Genomic DNA, 17,246 nt, shown 5'->3' with positions numbered 1-17,246 from the left:
AATTACATCTTTCAGCTGTGGCCATTTATTTCCCTTGGCACAGTGAGAACAAAAGGATGTTATAAAGACTCCTGTGCGTATGCCACAAAAGTTCACGTTCATATCGCAGACATTTAAAGCATTTAATGACGCATCAATGTCGGATTTGGACTGATAAAGAAACCTCACCATTATCCCTTCATGAGACCGAAAACGCTCCTGTTGACTTCATAATGACGTTTGCCAGGTCAAATCTCTCTAGATTCACTCATAGTTTATTTGACATCACAATGGAAACTCAGATGAGATGTTAAGACTAGTGGAGGGGATGAAACCCAGTCGGACTTTCTGACAGGAGTTTGATCCTCTGCTTCTTGTTTTTTATGAAACACGAGTATCAAAACCACACTTTTCATTGTCGTCTAAATATGAGGTGCTCCTGTGGTTCACGACTACATTTAACATGATTAAACGCCTTGTTTAAGACAAACTTCTGTTCCACAATGACTATAAGAAGTCATTTTAGTCATTTAGTTATTTAAAGGGTTAGTTTACCCAAAAATGAAAATTAGCCCATGGTTTACTCACCCTCAAGTCATCCTAGGTGTATATGACTTTCTTCTTGCAGACGAACACAATTGGAGTTATAATAAAAAATGTCCTGGCTCTTCCAAGCTTTATAATGGCAATGAATGTTGCTCTGTTTTTGAAGTCCATAAAAGTGCATCTATATCCATCATAACTGCTCCACACAGTTCCGGGGGATTAATAAAGGCCTTCTGAAGCGAATCGATGCATTTGTGTTAGAAAAATATCCATATTTAAAACTTTATAAAGTAAATTATCTAGCCTCCGCCGAATCGCCTTCCGTATTCAACTAACGGAAAAAGTGTAGCGCCCTCGCCTCTCCCAGTTCAAAATGCTTACGCTACGTTAGGACGAGTGTAACTGGTGTGCAATGTCGTCAGAGCATTTTGAAGGCCTTTATTAACACTATTTCTTCTAACCTGAACCCTGACACCTAACACTAACATAACACCTCTACTAACAGTCTACTACAGTCTACAAAAACTCTAATGAGAGTTGACATGAAGTTGCAAAGTTACTTATAGTTAGTGGAATGTCTAAATTGGACCATCCTAATAAAGTGCAACCAAAAAAACCCCAATATGTTTCTTATATCCTTAGCTATCCACAAATAATTGTATACATATATATATAATCAAGGCTTGACATTACCACCCGTCAACCTGCCAAATGCGGGTGGATTTCAGCTGTGGCGTGTAACGCAGGGACTCCTATACTAGCCACTTTAAAGGTGAACTATGTAGGATTTTTGCAGTAAAATATCCAGAAACCACTAGGCCAGTGTTATATATTTTGTTCAGTTGAGTACTTAGAATATCCCAAATGTTTTCAACTATTTGTAATTCGTGAGAAAATTGCTATTTTAACCAAGGAACCGGGACATGTGAGCTATGCGTGTGAGGGAGTCGCCTGTCGATTGCGTCATATCTGCGTCACCCTCAGTTTCCGGTTTTATTCAGTGAAACACTTTACTCTCACTGCAGTGTGAACAAGTGTCATAGCAGCCGCCGAGCGAACGTCATACCTTCCTTTTCAACACACTCAGATGTGTCTAATATGATAAACAGAGTTGCGTTACCTCATATACTCATGACTGGAAAAGAGGAAGTGGCGCCGGCAACCGTGTCATAATAAAAGTCCCGCCAGCGACAATGCCATAATAACAGTCCCGCTCTTCAATCGCTCCTGCAGCCTTGCTCAGCTCCACAACACTCGGTCCTGCTCTGCTTCAGACTACAGTAATGTTAATAATCGCATCCATGAACATGATTTCTGCCCGAGTCCTATCCTGACTGTTTCCCACCGGCTGTAAGCTGAAGACCACATGTCCCGAGAATCTGCGCTCAAACGTGGCGTCATCAAACTACGCCTTTGTTTTGAACAGGCGACCTCTAGTGGACGGAAAAGTTACATAGTGTAGCTTTAACGGGTTGAATTTTATATAATATATATTTTTCAATTGTTGTCTTTAAAACGGCATCTGAAATAATAAACTAAGTGCAATGTAGTGTTGTCAAAAATATAGATTTTTCAATACATATCAATGAAATATCTGAAAAGCTTCCAAAACTCCTTTCCTGCATAATAGATATACGATATCATCTGCGCTTTCTTGCTCTCTCACATCTGACAGCAAGTTGACACAAAAACCTACCTCCACTCACTCACTCACTCGTTTCATTTGCTACGGATGATAATTGTTGGAGTCACAGGGCTTGAATTTCGATGTGGTATTGTGTGTATTGTGCATTATTTGACTCAATTCTGCAGATTTTGTGCTCACACCCACAGTGCGCGCACATAAAGCCAAATATATTGGCTTTATAAAATAGTATAATGGATTTGTTTGTCAGGTCTTAAAGTGACAGCAGCCTAATATACTGGCTGCCAAATTATAAGATAATAATACAATATCTATACAGTATTTTTACCCATGGTATCGATGTCAAAATTGTGGCCAGTGAAAAAGCTGAGTGGATGGTAACTTTGGAAAACCACTAGCTACAGTGGCTGATGAGCAACAAAGTTAACGTCAAGCCCTTTATATACTATATAATATAGAATTAGGTTTTAGTAAGACATAACATTCAAATACTGTCCAAATAATACATATATTTTGAACTAATCAAGTAAATGTTTACGTTTTGACGTCAATACCAGAAATGAATTGGTTAATTTCAAAATCTTGTGAATTCTTGCAGAGAGTGAGTCAGGGTTAGTTTGGCCAATCTTTATCATGAAAGAATGAACCGTTTCTCCACTTTCTGAGACCTCAGGATAATCCCCTTGAATTTCTGTGTCATCCACCCTCCCTGGTGTGCTGAGCTCTGGTTGTTCAGGCCGTAGCACATTTCTGGGAGTTGTCGGCGACTTCGCCTCCTACTCACCTCCAGCCGTTCCTGCTTGACTTCATCCACCTCCTCTTCCTCCACCAGAGACAAGAATTCCCCCGTCTGGTCGATGGAGCCCAGGAAGTCCTGCGCCAGGCGCTGCCTCTTGTTGCTGCTATATTTGTCTGTAAGAGGACAGAAACAGGCACATTTGCTGACTCTCCGTCCAGCACACATCTGCAGGCCAGCTGGGCTTGTTTACACCTGACTCAAGATGCAGCGGCCCACTTGCACTTGAGTCATCTCGGCTCAGAAGCATGCCAGACCCCTGAAATCCAAAGCTTTCTTTTATCTCACTTAAAATATAGATTAAAAATCTGCTATAGAACAACAGTATTTACTTATACTGTGCTGGGCGATAAAATGATAATGATAATTATCACTATCACTATTATCACTATATTATCAAAATGATAATGATAACAAGTGTTCGATAAATGTTTGAGCACTAAAAATGGAACAGCGCTGACAAACAGAAGAAACATTGTGCCATGAACGATCCCTTTAGAAGGCTTTTCCATGGATTATCTGTAATAACACTAACTGCACCATAGTATTGTGGCAGAAATGTGGGATATACATATGGAATTTTATTATGTTATTAATGTAGACATGTTTTAAAAGAGCAATGGAATATAATTACATTAGTCATAATAGTTAATTACAGTTACAGTTAATTCATTTGTTATTAAGCTATAGCATTTGTGCAAATATATTTATACTAAATGTACACTATATTGCCAAAAGTATTCTATCCAAATCATTGAATTCAGGTCTCTCAATTACTTCCATGGCCACAAATGTTTAAAATCAAGCAATTAGGCATGCAGACTGCTTCAACAAACATTTGTGAAAGAATGGGTTAGTGAATTCAAGCGTGGTGCCGTGATAGGTTGCCACCCGTGCAATAGGTCCATTTGTTAAATTTCCTCACTACTAAGGCTACATCCACACGAAGTCATAGCTTTCCCTATCCAATCTTTTTTTTCCCCCCTCGTCTCAAGAAATATCTGCATACACACAAAACCACTGAAACTGACTCAAAACAATGTGTATACATGCCAGACCAATATGTGGCGCTGTAATTCTGCACTAAATACACTAAAAACGGAGAAGAAAAGTTGTGGCTAGAAGGGGTACAGCAATGATCGGAAGTGAGGCAAAACCTCACGGAAAAATAACAATAAATACATTTGCTACTTAGCAGATAGTGTTTTATTAACGCCTACACCTACCCCAACCCTAAACAATAATGCAAATACAGTAATTAAATGACGCAATATTGATGTGTGCATTCCCAGTGGCCGTAGCCTAGCCGTATCCCTTCTAGTCTTTACCGTGGGACGTGGTGCAATGACATCACCGTTTCACAAAATTTACGGATTGGCTGTTCACACGAAAACGCAAAGGGTGCCAGATTCAGATTTATCCACTCTGGGACCCGGTTTAAAAAAATACCGGTTTCAGGCTCCTAAAACACCGGAATCATCTGGACAAAACACTGATATGATAAAAAAATTTTTTTACATACAGCTAAACGCCATCCACTCCATGTGGATGGGGCCTAAATATTCCACGGTCAATTGTTAGTGATTTTATAACAAAATGGAAGCAATTGGGAAACAACAGCTACTCAGCCACGAAGTGGTAGGCCACGCAAAAATCACAGAGCAGGGTCAGCGCATGCTGAGGCGCACAGTGCGCAGAAGTCGCCAACCTTCTGCAGTCTCCAAACTTCGTGTGGCCTTCAGATTAGCTCAAGAACAGTGTGTAGAGAGCTTCATGAAATGGGTTTCCATGGCCGAATAGCTGCATCCAAGCCTTACATCAAGTACAGTGCAAAGCATCGGATGCAGTGGTGTAAAGCATGCCACTACTGGACTCTAGAGTAGCGTAGACGTGTTCTCTGGAGTGATCAATCACGCCTCTCTATCTGGCAATCCAATGGACGAGTCTGGGTTTGGCACTTGCCAGGAGGGGGGATTATGGTGTGGGGTTGTTTTTCAGGGGTTGGGCTTATCCCCTTATTTCCAGTTAAAGGAACTCTTAATGCTTCAGCATACCAAGACATTTTGGACAATTTCATGCTCCCAACTTTGTGGGAACAGTTTGAGGATGGCCCCTTCCTGTTCCAACATGTCTGTGCTTCAGTGCACAAAGCAAAGTCCATAAAGACATGAATGAGAGAGTTTGGTGTGGAGGAACTTGACTGGCCTGCACAGAGTCCTGACCTCAACCCGATAGAACACCTTTGGGATGAATTAGAGCAGAGACTGCGAGCCAGCCCTAATTGTCCAACATCAGTGCCTGACCTCACAAATGTGCTTCTAGAAGAATGGTCAGAAATTCCCATAAACACACTCCTAAACCTTGTGGAAAGCCTCCCCAGAAGAGTTGAAGCTGTTATAACTGCAAAGGGTGGGCCAACTCCATATTAAACCCTACGGATTAAGAATGGGATGCCATTAAATTTCATGTGCATGTCCCAAAACCTTTGGCAATATAGTGTATTTAAACTACTATTTTTCATACAAATACCATAGAAACCATATAGTTACATTTATATACGTGGTTCTACCTATGATTATCATAACATAAATACATGATTCTATAGATAACCACTTGTTAATTTTAAATCAAGAGTCCTAACTCAAACAGTCAGAATAGAAAAATTGTACCCAATAAATATGAGTTAGTTGCATTTTTTTTTTAAAGATGTTACTTTTTATTTTAATTAACATAAATTTACTTCTGCATCCTGCCACCAAAATCAGGGAACACAAACCTATTTTGTGACTTGAATCGACATTACCTGTTAAAACATGTAGAAACTAAGAAATAAATTTTTCTAAGATATTTTGTTAAGGAAAGAAATTTAATATTTTCCCTCAGATTTGTGAAAAGTTAATCTGGTTGACAAGTGTTTGTCAGGTTCTGACAATAAGAGAGTATTTATTTAAAACCCACAATAAATTCAGTCAGGTCCACTTAAGAATGCATATGAGAATGCATATCGTCATTGTCATGTTGAAAAAACTCGGGAAATGAGGAGAGGAGTTCTGTTTCAGGTTTTTGTATTACATCACACAGTAGTGTGTGAATTCATGACAGTATTGATAAAGCACGACTCCCTCACACCATTTACATTACATTAACATTTACGCATTTGGCAGACGCTTTTATCTAAAGCGATTTACAGTGCACTTATTACAGGGACAATCCTGGTGGTGGGACATGACTGCTGGGATCGAACAAGCAACCTTCTGCGTATCAGTTCAGTGGTTTAACCAACTAGACCACCATCACACCATCAGCACTCATACATCCCAAGCTTTACTACCACTGAACTTCACTGTGGGAACCAGTCACTTCTCACTGTACTCCTCCTCTAGCAACACCATAACATTATAGATGTTGTTAGATCCAAAATGAGACTAGAGTATGGATTCTCGGAAGTCTATATTTTGTAAATATGGGTCTTGGAAAAGGCTAATTGACTGTATTGTGCTTTGGCTATAGTAGGTAACAACAACCATGCTAGTAATTTTTTCAGGCTGCATCTTCCTCTGTGAGATCAACAGTCATGCTTTTCATAGCTTTTGCTGGCTCTGAGACACTCGCTCGGTATTTCTCGTTTTCTTTGTCTATCACTCATCACTAAATGAAAGCTTAAAATGAAGGCCTGATTATTTCAGAGTCCTTGTCACAAGTCCAATTTTTTTTTAAATTGCTGTGTTACTTATTCACACTTAAAACAATGATTTGGTAATCCACAGTACCTCTTGTACTCTTTTGTGCTAAGAAATAAGTTTCCTGACAGTTCTCTCCCAAGTGATTCCATTGTCAGCATTAAGCCTGAATGATTCATTTAAGACTATGGTCAAGAAATTACTTATCTTTAATGTTTTGGTTCAACATACTTATATGTTGATCAAAAATTGCCTTAAACTTACACCAGAAACCCTAACCCTAACTTTCAGGAGGATGTACTCATTTTGGCAACACAACATTTAATCTATTTTTAATCAACTGGAACATTATATCTCTAAAGAACCCTAACAAGCCTTCTAAGTAAAGAGTAATAGCTGAATTTGTTAAGTTTCAGAGGGGGTGTACTCATTTATGCTGTGCACTGTATATAAATATGGGTGGAAAAGCATCCTCAAGTGTCATCATCAAATACTTTCCCTCTTTCACTAGTGTTTAAAAATATCCCATGATGCACCTCATGAAGTTGATGAAGCTGGCTGATGAATGCCCAGAAATATAGAAGTTCAAAGACGAATTAGTGAGTTTTCATTTGTGTCACATGTTTTGTTCACTATGTATATAATTCCCACAGCAGCATAATTTCAAGCTCTACCACAGCAAACGACTTTCACTTTTTCCAGCATGTTCATGCTGTTCAGCGTCAGTGGGCATTACTGGCCTACAGCTACAGGGTGGGAAAATAAAAAAAGAAGGAAAATGTTAATTAAATGAAAGGAAATACACTGATTAAACACACTTCTGTGAAGTAACGTCTGGTTGTGAATGACAGAAATAGCCCCAGAAAATGTTTAATCAAGGTTACTGAATTTATGACACCTAAATAACAGCTTGTTTTATGGGCTTCAGGTTCGCTGGTCCTGGCACGGCACAACCTTGAACAGACTGTAATTGTGGAGTTCCTCTGTAAACGGGGCAATTCAATCAAACAGTAAAAAAGTCACTTTGTATAAACTCCCTTTTAAATGATACAAATACATTGACGCACATAATTAGTAGGGCATTTCTGGCTTTAAAGAATCCTTCATTTGACATTTTATACAATATTTATATGAATAAAAGGCCTTGGAAAATCTTGGTTTGGATGAATAGTTAATTTAATAATGATGAAATGATGCATTCAAATCGAACTAAATAAACACTAGTAAAAACACATTTGATCTACTGGATTCATCCTTCAGAATTAAGAAGTACAAGTAAAAAATTGCATTTTAAATGTGCCTGTAACAGGATGATCAGAAGTGATTCAAACACAGCAGATCAAAAGGTAAGACTGTGAATAAAAATGCATAAAGGTTTCATCATGGTTTTTTTTCTTGACTTGCCTAAATTAATTTAACTGAGCGTCCGAACTAAATGAACACTAATAAAAACATATTTGATCTACTGGATTCATCCTTCAAAATTAAAAAGTGCAAGTAAAAAATGGCATTTTAAAATGTGCCTGTAACACAGCAGATCAAAAGTTTCCTTAGCATGCATTTTTTTTCTTGACTTGCCTAAATTAATTTAACTGAGCGTCCGAACTAAATGAACACTAATAAAAACATATTTGATCTACTGGATTCATCCTTCAAAATTAAAAGGTACAAGTAAAAAATGGCATTTTAAAATGTGCCTGTAACACAGCAGATCAAAAGTTTCCTTAGCATGCTTTTTTTTTCTTGACTTGCCTAAATTCATTTAACTGAGCGTCCGTTTACAGAAAAATATGTCTAAATGTCTAAACTCGACCAACAGTGCTTACAATTTACTTCCATAACTACTTGTATTTTCAAGTGAAACAGGATATTCAACAAAACAGAGGATTGAAAATATTTTGCAAAGTGTTCAACTGGACAATTAGTTAATATAATAATGATGAAATGGTGCGTTAAAATCAAACTAAATGAACACTAGTAAATATTAGTAACTTAATTTAACTGAGCGTCTGTTTACAGAACAATGTGTCTAAATGTCTAAACACGAACATATCACTCAACCAACAGAGCATTTACTTCTGTAACTATGCATATTTCCGAGTGAAACAGGATATTTATGAATGGGTGAAAAACACGCAAGACCAAATGTTTTACACTGAGAATCAAACATGGTGAAAATTGTCTCTATATGGAAAATAAAAAGGAAATCGTTTCAGATTTTAACACGCACTAATGAATTGCTTACAATAGCACCATGTTGGAACACGTAGTAAGGAAATAAAAAAGGATTTCACAATGACAACTTCATGCTACACTATATCTCACCCCAAATCTGCAGAGCAACCTAAAAAAAAAGGGCAATAGCGGTTGAACAGAAGTTCCTCATTTGCAGTTTAGTTTTGTTTTAGGGGTCACTGCACGAACACTGTGTGGAAAGATATCAAAACCCCACTGCTCTACGTTGCCCTCTTTTGCAACCCTCCGATCACACCACACCAGAGAAAAACCACCTCCAAACACGGGCCGGCTCCCACCGCAGGCCTCCGAGGACAGAGAGAGGCTGTTCTCTCCTCACACTGAAACAATTCCCTCTTACATTTTATATCGCATGCAATAACGCAGATAATAGTCAGGGAACAATAATCTCCTGATTGAAAGCGCCACGGATAGGGTCACAAAACTTTCAGAGCCAAAACAACATGCAGAAGAGCCACACATTAAAAAGATCTAGCTATGGAAAAGCATCTGCGTTCAGACATGGAGACTCCAGACTGTGCAATCGGAACGCTGCATTTCAATGTTCTTCCATCTCTCAAGTTACACTCTAGATGAGGAGCAAGAGTCCTAATGATACTCCGCATGACATTACATGGGAAGGTTTGGGGATGGTTTTCCTCCCTTGTGCTCATTTTTCGGTGATATTGATGAGGGCGGCAGAGCACTGTTCAAAGCAGATTGATGCCAAAGCTTCTGTCTGCATTTTGGTTAATGACTCTCGCTGATTGACTGTGGCGTGCAAAATTACCCCGCTTGACTCTGCTCATTATGCACGGCTTCGTCGTTTAAGGCAATGCTTGTTGATGGGGGAAAAATGTTTTGAATATCTTATGGAGAAAATCATTCAAAATGAAAACATGCTAAGATGCGATATATATGAAAGTACAATATGTTAACTTGGGTTGGGAATCGCAAAACATTTTTATCCATTTTTGGAAGCAAATCATTTTCATGATGTTTGGATCCATTAACGGTTCTAAAATATTTGAATTCTTCCAGAATGGCGTAATAAAATATGATGAAGGTCGCTGTTACTGTGATCACACTAAAAAAAAAGAAGATTCTATATGGCACCAAAAATGGTTCTTGGCTCGTAATCATAGGGGAACATTTTTTAGTGCTATATAGCACCAATTTTGGTGCTTCAGTGGTTCTTCAGTGGTTCTTCAGAAGTTCTTCACCGGTTCTTTGACTAAGGTACTATATAGCACCTCTGAAGAACCGCTGAAGAACCACTGAAGCACCAAAATTGGTGCTATATAGCACTAAAAAAAGGTTCCCCTATGATTACAAGCCAAGAACCATTTTTGGTGCCATATAGAACCTTTTTTTTTTTAGAGTGCAGAGTGAATCTTACTTTCTTTCAGCAGTGCATGTGATTTAACATTAAATAAGTGAGTGAATCATTGTTTGTTGTTATCAAAAAGTCAGGTTTAAAAATGATAAACCAGAAAATATTACATATCATACCTGAATCCAGCGGGTCCTCATCGTCGATGGTTTTTAGGACTTTGGATTTGTAGTCTCTGAACTGCATGTACTTGATGAGCCTCCGTAATTTTTTCTTATAGAGTAAAAAAACACACACAAAAACAGGCTCAGTGTTTAAACTAAAACAATCTCCATCCATCTCAAAAACTGATATTTGAGTTATTTTTTTCTCCATAACATTCAAGAACGTAAACATTTCTAGCTGGATTATACAGTCAAACTAAAATGTATTCAGACACCTTCAACAACATTTTCTCACATTATCACAGTTTATCCGCTATAGTTTAGAAAATGGTAATAAAATATGACAAGAACTCTTAAACTGTGTCAGAACAAATTCATCTTGATGATGTCAGATAACTTTGATAGAAAGGTATGTAATGGATTACAATCAACCAATCAGTTGTCAGCTGTAAAATTTAAGTACACAATTAGATAATACCAATTTAGGTCAACCAATGACCAAGCAATGCTTAATTTTGTTCAGTCTGTGGTGTAAAAGGTCGCATTAGCAATTAAAGAAAAAACACTTAAGCAAAACATGGTCAGGTCAAAATCTGAATAATTTTGGTCTCAAATTTTGATCAATTTTACTGGTATAGTCCACTATACGATAACCAAAAAACATGCGATAATATGTCACAGTTTACTTTATTTTGCTATCCTCACTTACATAAATGAACTATAGTGTCCTGCACCCACTAGCAAAAAAATGTAAAAAATGATATCTGGTGTCTGAATCATTTTTGGTTTGATTGGACATTCACAATTTTGCTGGCAAAACTAAATTCATTTGAATTTTGAATATTGTAATACTGCAAAAATGAATAGAAAAATGTAAATAGTAAAAAATGTAATTAGTGGTACGTTTGATTCATTTCTGTGAATCAGTTCAGATTGTCAATTTCAATGAATCAAATCAAAAAATTATTTGCAGAACCATTTAAGCAAGTTCATGTATATTTTATTCAAATGATTTAAAAAATATTTATTGGAAAAACTTTTCACTTTTTACTGATTCATTAGGCCTATATTTAAAATTATTTGATTCATTATATTTATAAATGTTTGTGTTTGCATTAAACTTATTTAATCTACTTTCCAAATGGAGTGAAATCACCTACATAAAGAAATGGGGTTGAAAGATCAAAAATAATGTTTTTTTATATTACCCAGCCCTAATTCTTGCTTTCAACCTGTGATTGTAAAGCAACAGAACTACAAAAGCAATAAAACTATTCAATAACCAAACCAGTAGTCCACAAATTGGAAGGGTAATGATTTATGTTGCGGTAATGTCTCATATTTGTGTGCTTTTACCTTGTCTTTCCTCATTAGAAAGATGATATCCTCTGGTGAAATGACCCTGGCCCCTCTCAGGAGGGCCACTTCAGCGGCCTGATGGAGCTGAGGGAGGAAAGAAAGGCAATTCAATCAGCAACGAAACGGGGAGTACGCGACAATCAGCGCTTGGTAACATCTACCGAAAGATGTTTTTAAAATCAGCGCATTGTAGGCAACTGACGCAGTGTCTAAAGACCTTGAGGAAACTGATAAGGGCTTTTATTTTGAGAGCAGGAGAGTCACTTATGGCGTGATGAGCAAGAACGAAGGCCTAAAACTATTTCTGTACTCAAATGTGACAGAAAATGTCCTTGTCTGCAATGTAAACAGAGAGAAATGCATCAAAACAAGAGATAAATATGAACAAACCACAGAAAATTACCACGTCATGGTGGTCTGGATATGGAGACAAGATAAACAACAGCCTAGAAATAGGATTAATTACTTGTAGCAGTGTTTTTAACATGTTTTATGTGTCCTGGTTTAATGTAAAGATTAAAAAGACATAATCATCTCAACCTTTTTTATCAGCCAGTGCACAGAGGTTTACAGAGGAATGTCTAAATCACATGCAACTAAATCTTTAAGCTTGAGGAGGACAAAAAAACCTGTAATGAAATATGTCTGGTGAAGTGCTATAATTTCACTTTGTTGCCAAAAGAGGAAAAACAGCTCATCCATCATGGTGGAAATGATAGCTGTTCTTATGTAAATCAACATATCCCATGTATGCTCTAGAATTATGGCAAATCTCATGGAAGGACTGTAGTGTTAACTTACTGATATTTTTAAACCTGTCCTTACAAAAGGATAAAAAAAGGAGGATTGAGTTTAACAAAACTATTCTTTGTAAAACAGGGTTGGAACCGTATGTGAAAAGTGCTATATAAATATACTGGACTGAACTGAATTAAACCACAACTAATAATCTGTGACGTATATACAGTAATAACAAAGAGCAAAATTTGATTACTTGTACACCTGGCTTACTCAGTTAAAAAGTTGATTTCATGTTGAGGACGCACTTATATATGAGAACAAAATACAATCTGAAAAATGTAAAGCAATTACCTTCAGGTAACAATTAAAAAAGTATTACTGAAAGCAATGCTGTTCTCAAAGAATAAAATAACTTAAAAGATGGCATTAGGCATCAAAAAATATCTGGGTGAATCGCACAAAAACATAAAGCCAATTTAAAGGACTGTTAAAGGGATAGTTCACCCAAAAATGAAAATTACCCCATGATTTACTCACCCTCAAGCCATCCTAGTTGTATATGACTTTCTTCTTTTAGACGAATACAATCGGAGTTATAAAAAAATCCAAGCATTATAATGGCAGTCCAAAATTTGAAGCCCCAAAAAAAGTGCATCCCTCCATTATAAACGTACTCCACACGGCTCCAGTGGGTTAATATAGGCCTTCTGAAGCGAAGCGTTTGTGTAAGAAAAATATCCATATTTAAAACTTTAAGAAGTAAAATATCTACCTTCCGCCAGACCGCCTTCCATATTCAACTTACGAAGAAAGTGTAATGCCTCTCGCAGTTCAAAACGCTAACACTATGTCTGACGTCAACGTCGTGTCAGTTAAGTTTTTTTCATAAGTTGAATACAGAAGGCAGTCTGGCGGAAGATAGATATTTTACTTTATAATATGATAAATATGGATATTTTTCTTACACAAACGTATTGATTCACCTCAAAAGGCCTTTATTAACTCCCGGAGCCGTATGGATTACTTTTCTAATGGATGGATGCACTTTTTTGAGCTGCCATTCACTGACATTATAATGCTTCGATTAGCCAGGACATTTTTTTATATAACTCCGATTGTATTCATCTGAAAGAAGAAAGTCATATACACCTATAGGATTGCTTGAGGGTGAGTAAATCATGGGAACATTTTCATTTTTGGGTGAACTATCCCTTTAAGACTTTTTTCATTTACATTTTTTTTTAATTATTCATATGATTTATGCTTTGATTTATATTTGAAATGTGCTTAACTGCAACTAAAAGTCATTCACTTTTGATTTTCGAGAAATAGAAACTGGCAAGATCCACCTATTTAGACTTGAACAGAATAAAAATATATCAAAATGTTTGCATTTTAAATTTAAACTGAAAATGCATTGGGGGGGGGAAATCGACATGCTATTCTCAATAAAGAGCTCTTGTTGGTAAAACCACTGAAGGGCCCTTGAAATATCCTCGACTCTGGAGTGCGGGGCCAATTAAACTCACAGAACTGACTACAACTCGTCCAAAAAAGAAAAAGATGCTATTCTTCATGAAGAGGTAAAAACTTAATCCACCTTGAGTCCTGGAATACACACAAGCAATTCTCGGCGTCTGTAAACATTTGCTGGTCATAAATATATTTGCTCGCAAACGTACAAGTGAGCATGAAGTCTGCGAGCAGAACGGACCCCACACATGCACACACAGGGGGAGCATTTACCGCCGCCCGCCAGAAGAGTTTAATATAGATCTCTCTGGCCTGGCATCACACCAAGGTTGACATACCGACTGCCATGTCTGTCCCACCGTTTCAGAGAGGAATAGTTTTTAATAGACAAAAATGGCTGTAAGTATGTAAAATCTCATCCCTCACTCTCCGCACGTATCCGAGCCAAAATTCCCATCATCCTCGGAAACCAGAACCACTTGCCTGAGAAATTATATTTATAAAGGAGAGTATTCTGATATACTCTGCATTTTGAGTCGTCGTACAAAGATACATTAACTTTTATGACCTATTCGACTTAATCTGCTCTATAAAAACGCATTTTAATAATCATGCATTTCCTTAAATGCATACAAATCCATTTTAAGGAAAAGTTGTGATTGAATTTGGCCCAAAGAGGGGAAAAAAAAAAAAACATGATCCTTAAGAGTCTCACAGTACGGCTCTTTTCAGGCTTAAGGAAGGTTTTTCCGTACCATTTGCAATTCCTGGCTCATAAAACGGTCTTCTGCAAAATATCAGATTAATTTTAGTAATTGCTCTAATTTTACAGGTTGATCAAAGCTGTGAGGCTAAATGAAGTCAGTCCGGTTATTCCATTCAGGATGGCTCAGAGACTTCATGAACACTGGGATCTCTGTGGACTTTTTCCAGGCTGTTGACAGTTTACTCGAGCGGCGAAGGACTGTTTTACCATTTCTGAGATGCCTGAGTTATCATACTACAGAGGTATTCATAAGATTGAGGGTGTTTTTACCCATCTCGATATTATCGTTAATGGTTTCGCAGAAAACACAGGCGTCCGAATTCGATATGTAAACAGGACGGAGGGACCGAAGATGGTTTGATTGACAGCTGCTGACCTCACGAAAAACCCTCCTTTCTCTTAAAGAAACGCTGAAAAACACTTTAGCTAAAATCAAATGTATTGATATTCTCGAGGGCAAAATCAAAGTTTGTTATTATCAACTCATTACCCAAATGTAAGTGATTTTCAATCGCTTGTAGATTTTCAGCGCTCAAACCAAGCTAGAACATAACTTGTGTTTCAAAAGAGAAACTTATATGGATTTATAATGACACAAAGGTGAGTAAATGACCAGCCCAGAAATATTATGCATCATTATGCTAAACAAAAAACATAAGAGCAGTACACTGAAAGAGCTCAACACGACTATGAATTCAGTGCCAATGACTTCAGAGACCGATTCCTGGTCTGTGGAAAGCACACAGGTCTTGTTCCTTAATTAGACAGATCAATTTTAATTACAACACATTTTCAAGTGACACTGGCCTCCGTGGGTCTCTGGTTCATGTCACGTTACAGTGCCGGAGGAGAAGGCAGAGCTTATATGCAACAGAATGGCAGAAGTCAAATAAACAAGCCTGCTGAAGATAATTTCCTCTCCTCTGCTACTGCGGCACTCTGAAACGAAATCCATTATTTGATTACACTGGAAAAGGTAACAGGAAGACCAGGGAGAATTCCACTCACAGCGTCCTTGTAAAGATCAATTACACCATTTCCTTTGAAAGACGACAAAATAAAACAAGCGCCGATATTTTCAGAACTCGCCTACCAGACAGGCAGATTTTAGGTTACTTAAGCTGGAAAACTCACTCGCGGCTTGATCACATCACCTGAAAATCTAATGTGATGGCTGAAAACTTCATTATACTTTCAACACAAACCCGAGGGCCACTTGTTACGGTGCAGAGTTTCTAAGGAATATTGCGTTGTTTTAAAAGTAAGTGACATGGATAATCACACAACACCTGTCAAAAACACTCCTGGGGCATATTTTTTTTTAAAGAATGAAATAGGAAAACATATTTTGAATAAAGAAACATTTTTTGATGACAATTAAGAACATTTCCCCCAAATGATCATAAAAATATGCAACAACAGAGGCAACAATCTCTTTTTTATACATCATGAAAATATTTAATGTATGTAATGCTGATATAAATAAGAAAAAATACAATGTGTGTGTGAATAAAGAGGGGGAATATGCTTAAAAGTCAATAAAATATCAACAGCAAAAAAATATTATGTTATGTTATGTTATATGTTATATGTTATATGTTATGTTATGTTATGTTATGTTATGTTATGTTTTATGTTATGTTATAGTAATTAAATTATATAGGGGTGTAATGGTATACATATTTGTACCGAACCGTTTCGTTACAGGGCTTCCCGTACGGTGCACGTGTGTAACGAACGGTACCGAATGCAATCTTTAATAGTTAACAGGCTTGTTTTACGTGCGGAACATACTTCAATCCGAATTCCCACACAAGCATATTAAGTATTCTGTCCATGTTGATAAATGGCACTGTTTAATAAAAATAAATAAAAAGCAATTTTATATTTAGTTTTCTCTCCCCTGCTGTATCGAACCCGTACCGAACCATGACTTTTAAAAACCGAGGTACATACCAAACCGTCAGTTTTATGTACCATTACACCCCTATTCAGTTAATAGCATTGTTATCTTAGTATCACTGATATACTATTATAGTTTTTGTGAATGGCATCTACGCTAAAGTTAGTCTCTGTGTTTATCCCGAGGTTTACTGTAGTCAGCCGGATCCAGGCCGTATCCAGATCAGATGGTGGACCTGAACCTAGACACGACCAACACATCCCTGAAGTGTCTGCAGAGACCGTGTCAACAATACTCTCCTCTGTGACGGCCTCATCGAAACGACAGTCTCCGGCATGATGACACTAATATGATCTAATATGACTTCTGACTTGTAATGTTGCCTGAATCATAATCACACACTGTTTGTTCGTTGGCCAGAGGAGAACTGGCACCCTGACTGAGCCTGGTTTCTACAGCCGAATCAAATTCTGTTGCATTATTTTCCTGTTTAACACTGTGAAGCTGCTTTGAAACAATCTGCATTGTATAAAGCGCTATATAAATAAAGGTGACTTGACTTGTTAATGTTTTTGAAAACTATAATTTATTTTACTTTTTTGTTTTCACTTTAATTTTAGTTAAAC

The 17,246-nt window shown here is 37.3% G+C and overlaps 1 protein-coding gene across 5 annotated transcripts in view; it reads right to left on the bottom strand.

Moving 5' to 3' along the window:
• supt3h (SPT3 homolog, SAGA and STAGA complex component) overlaps positions 1 to 17,246 on the bottom strand; it is a 150,790-nt gene that overhangs the window by 36,073 nt on the left and 97,471 nt on the right. For all 5 annotated transcript variants that reach the window (XR_013817709.1, XR_013817710.1, XM_079832388.1 and 2 more), the window contains 3 exons: positions 11,735 to 11,821; positions 10,394 to 10,487; positions 2,955 to 3,082 (listed from right to left, as the gene is read on the bottom strand). Coding sequence is in view for 3 of the 5 variants with exons in the window: in XM_079832388.1 (XP_079688514.1) it covers positions 2,955 to 3,082; positions 10,394 to 10,487; positions 11,735 to 11,821 (309 nt within the window). In the remaining 2 variants the exon portion in view is untranslated. The remainder of the gene's footprint in view (positions 1 to 2,954; positions 3,083 to 10,393; positions 10,488 to 11,734; positions 11,822 to 17,246) is intronic.

Source organism: Gobio gobio, assembly GCF_949357685.1.
Source record: "Gobio gobio genome assembly, chromosome: 13".
In the NCBI taxonomy this organism is placed as follows: Eukaryota; Metazoa; Chordata; class Actinopteri; order Cypriniformes; family Gobionidae; genus Gobio; species Gobio gobio.
Note: the sequence above shows the minus strand (reverse complement) of the source record. Positions and strands in the feature narration are given on the sequence as shown.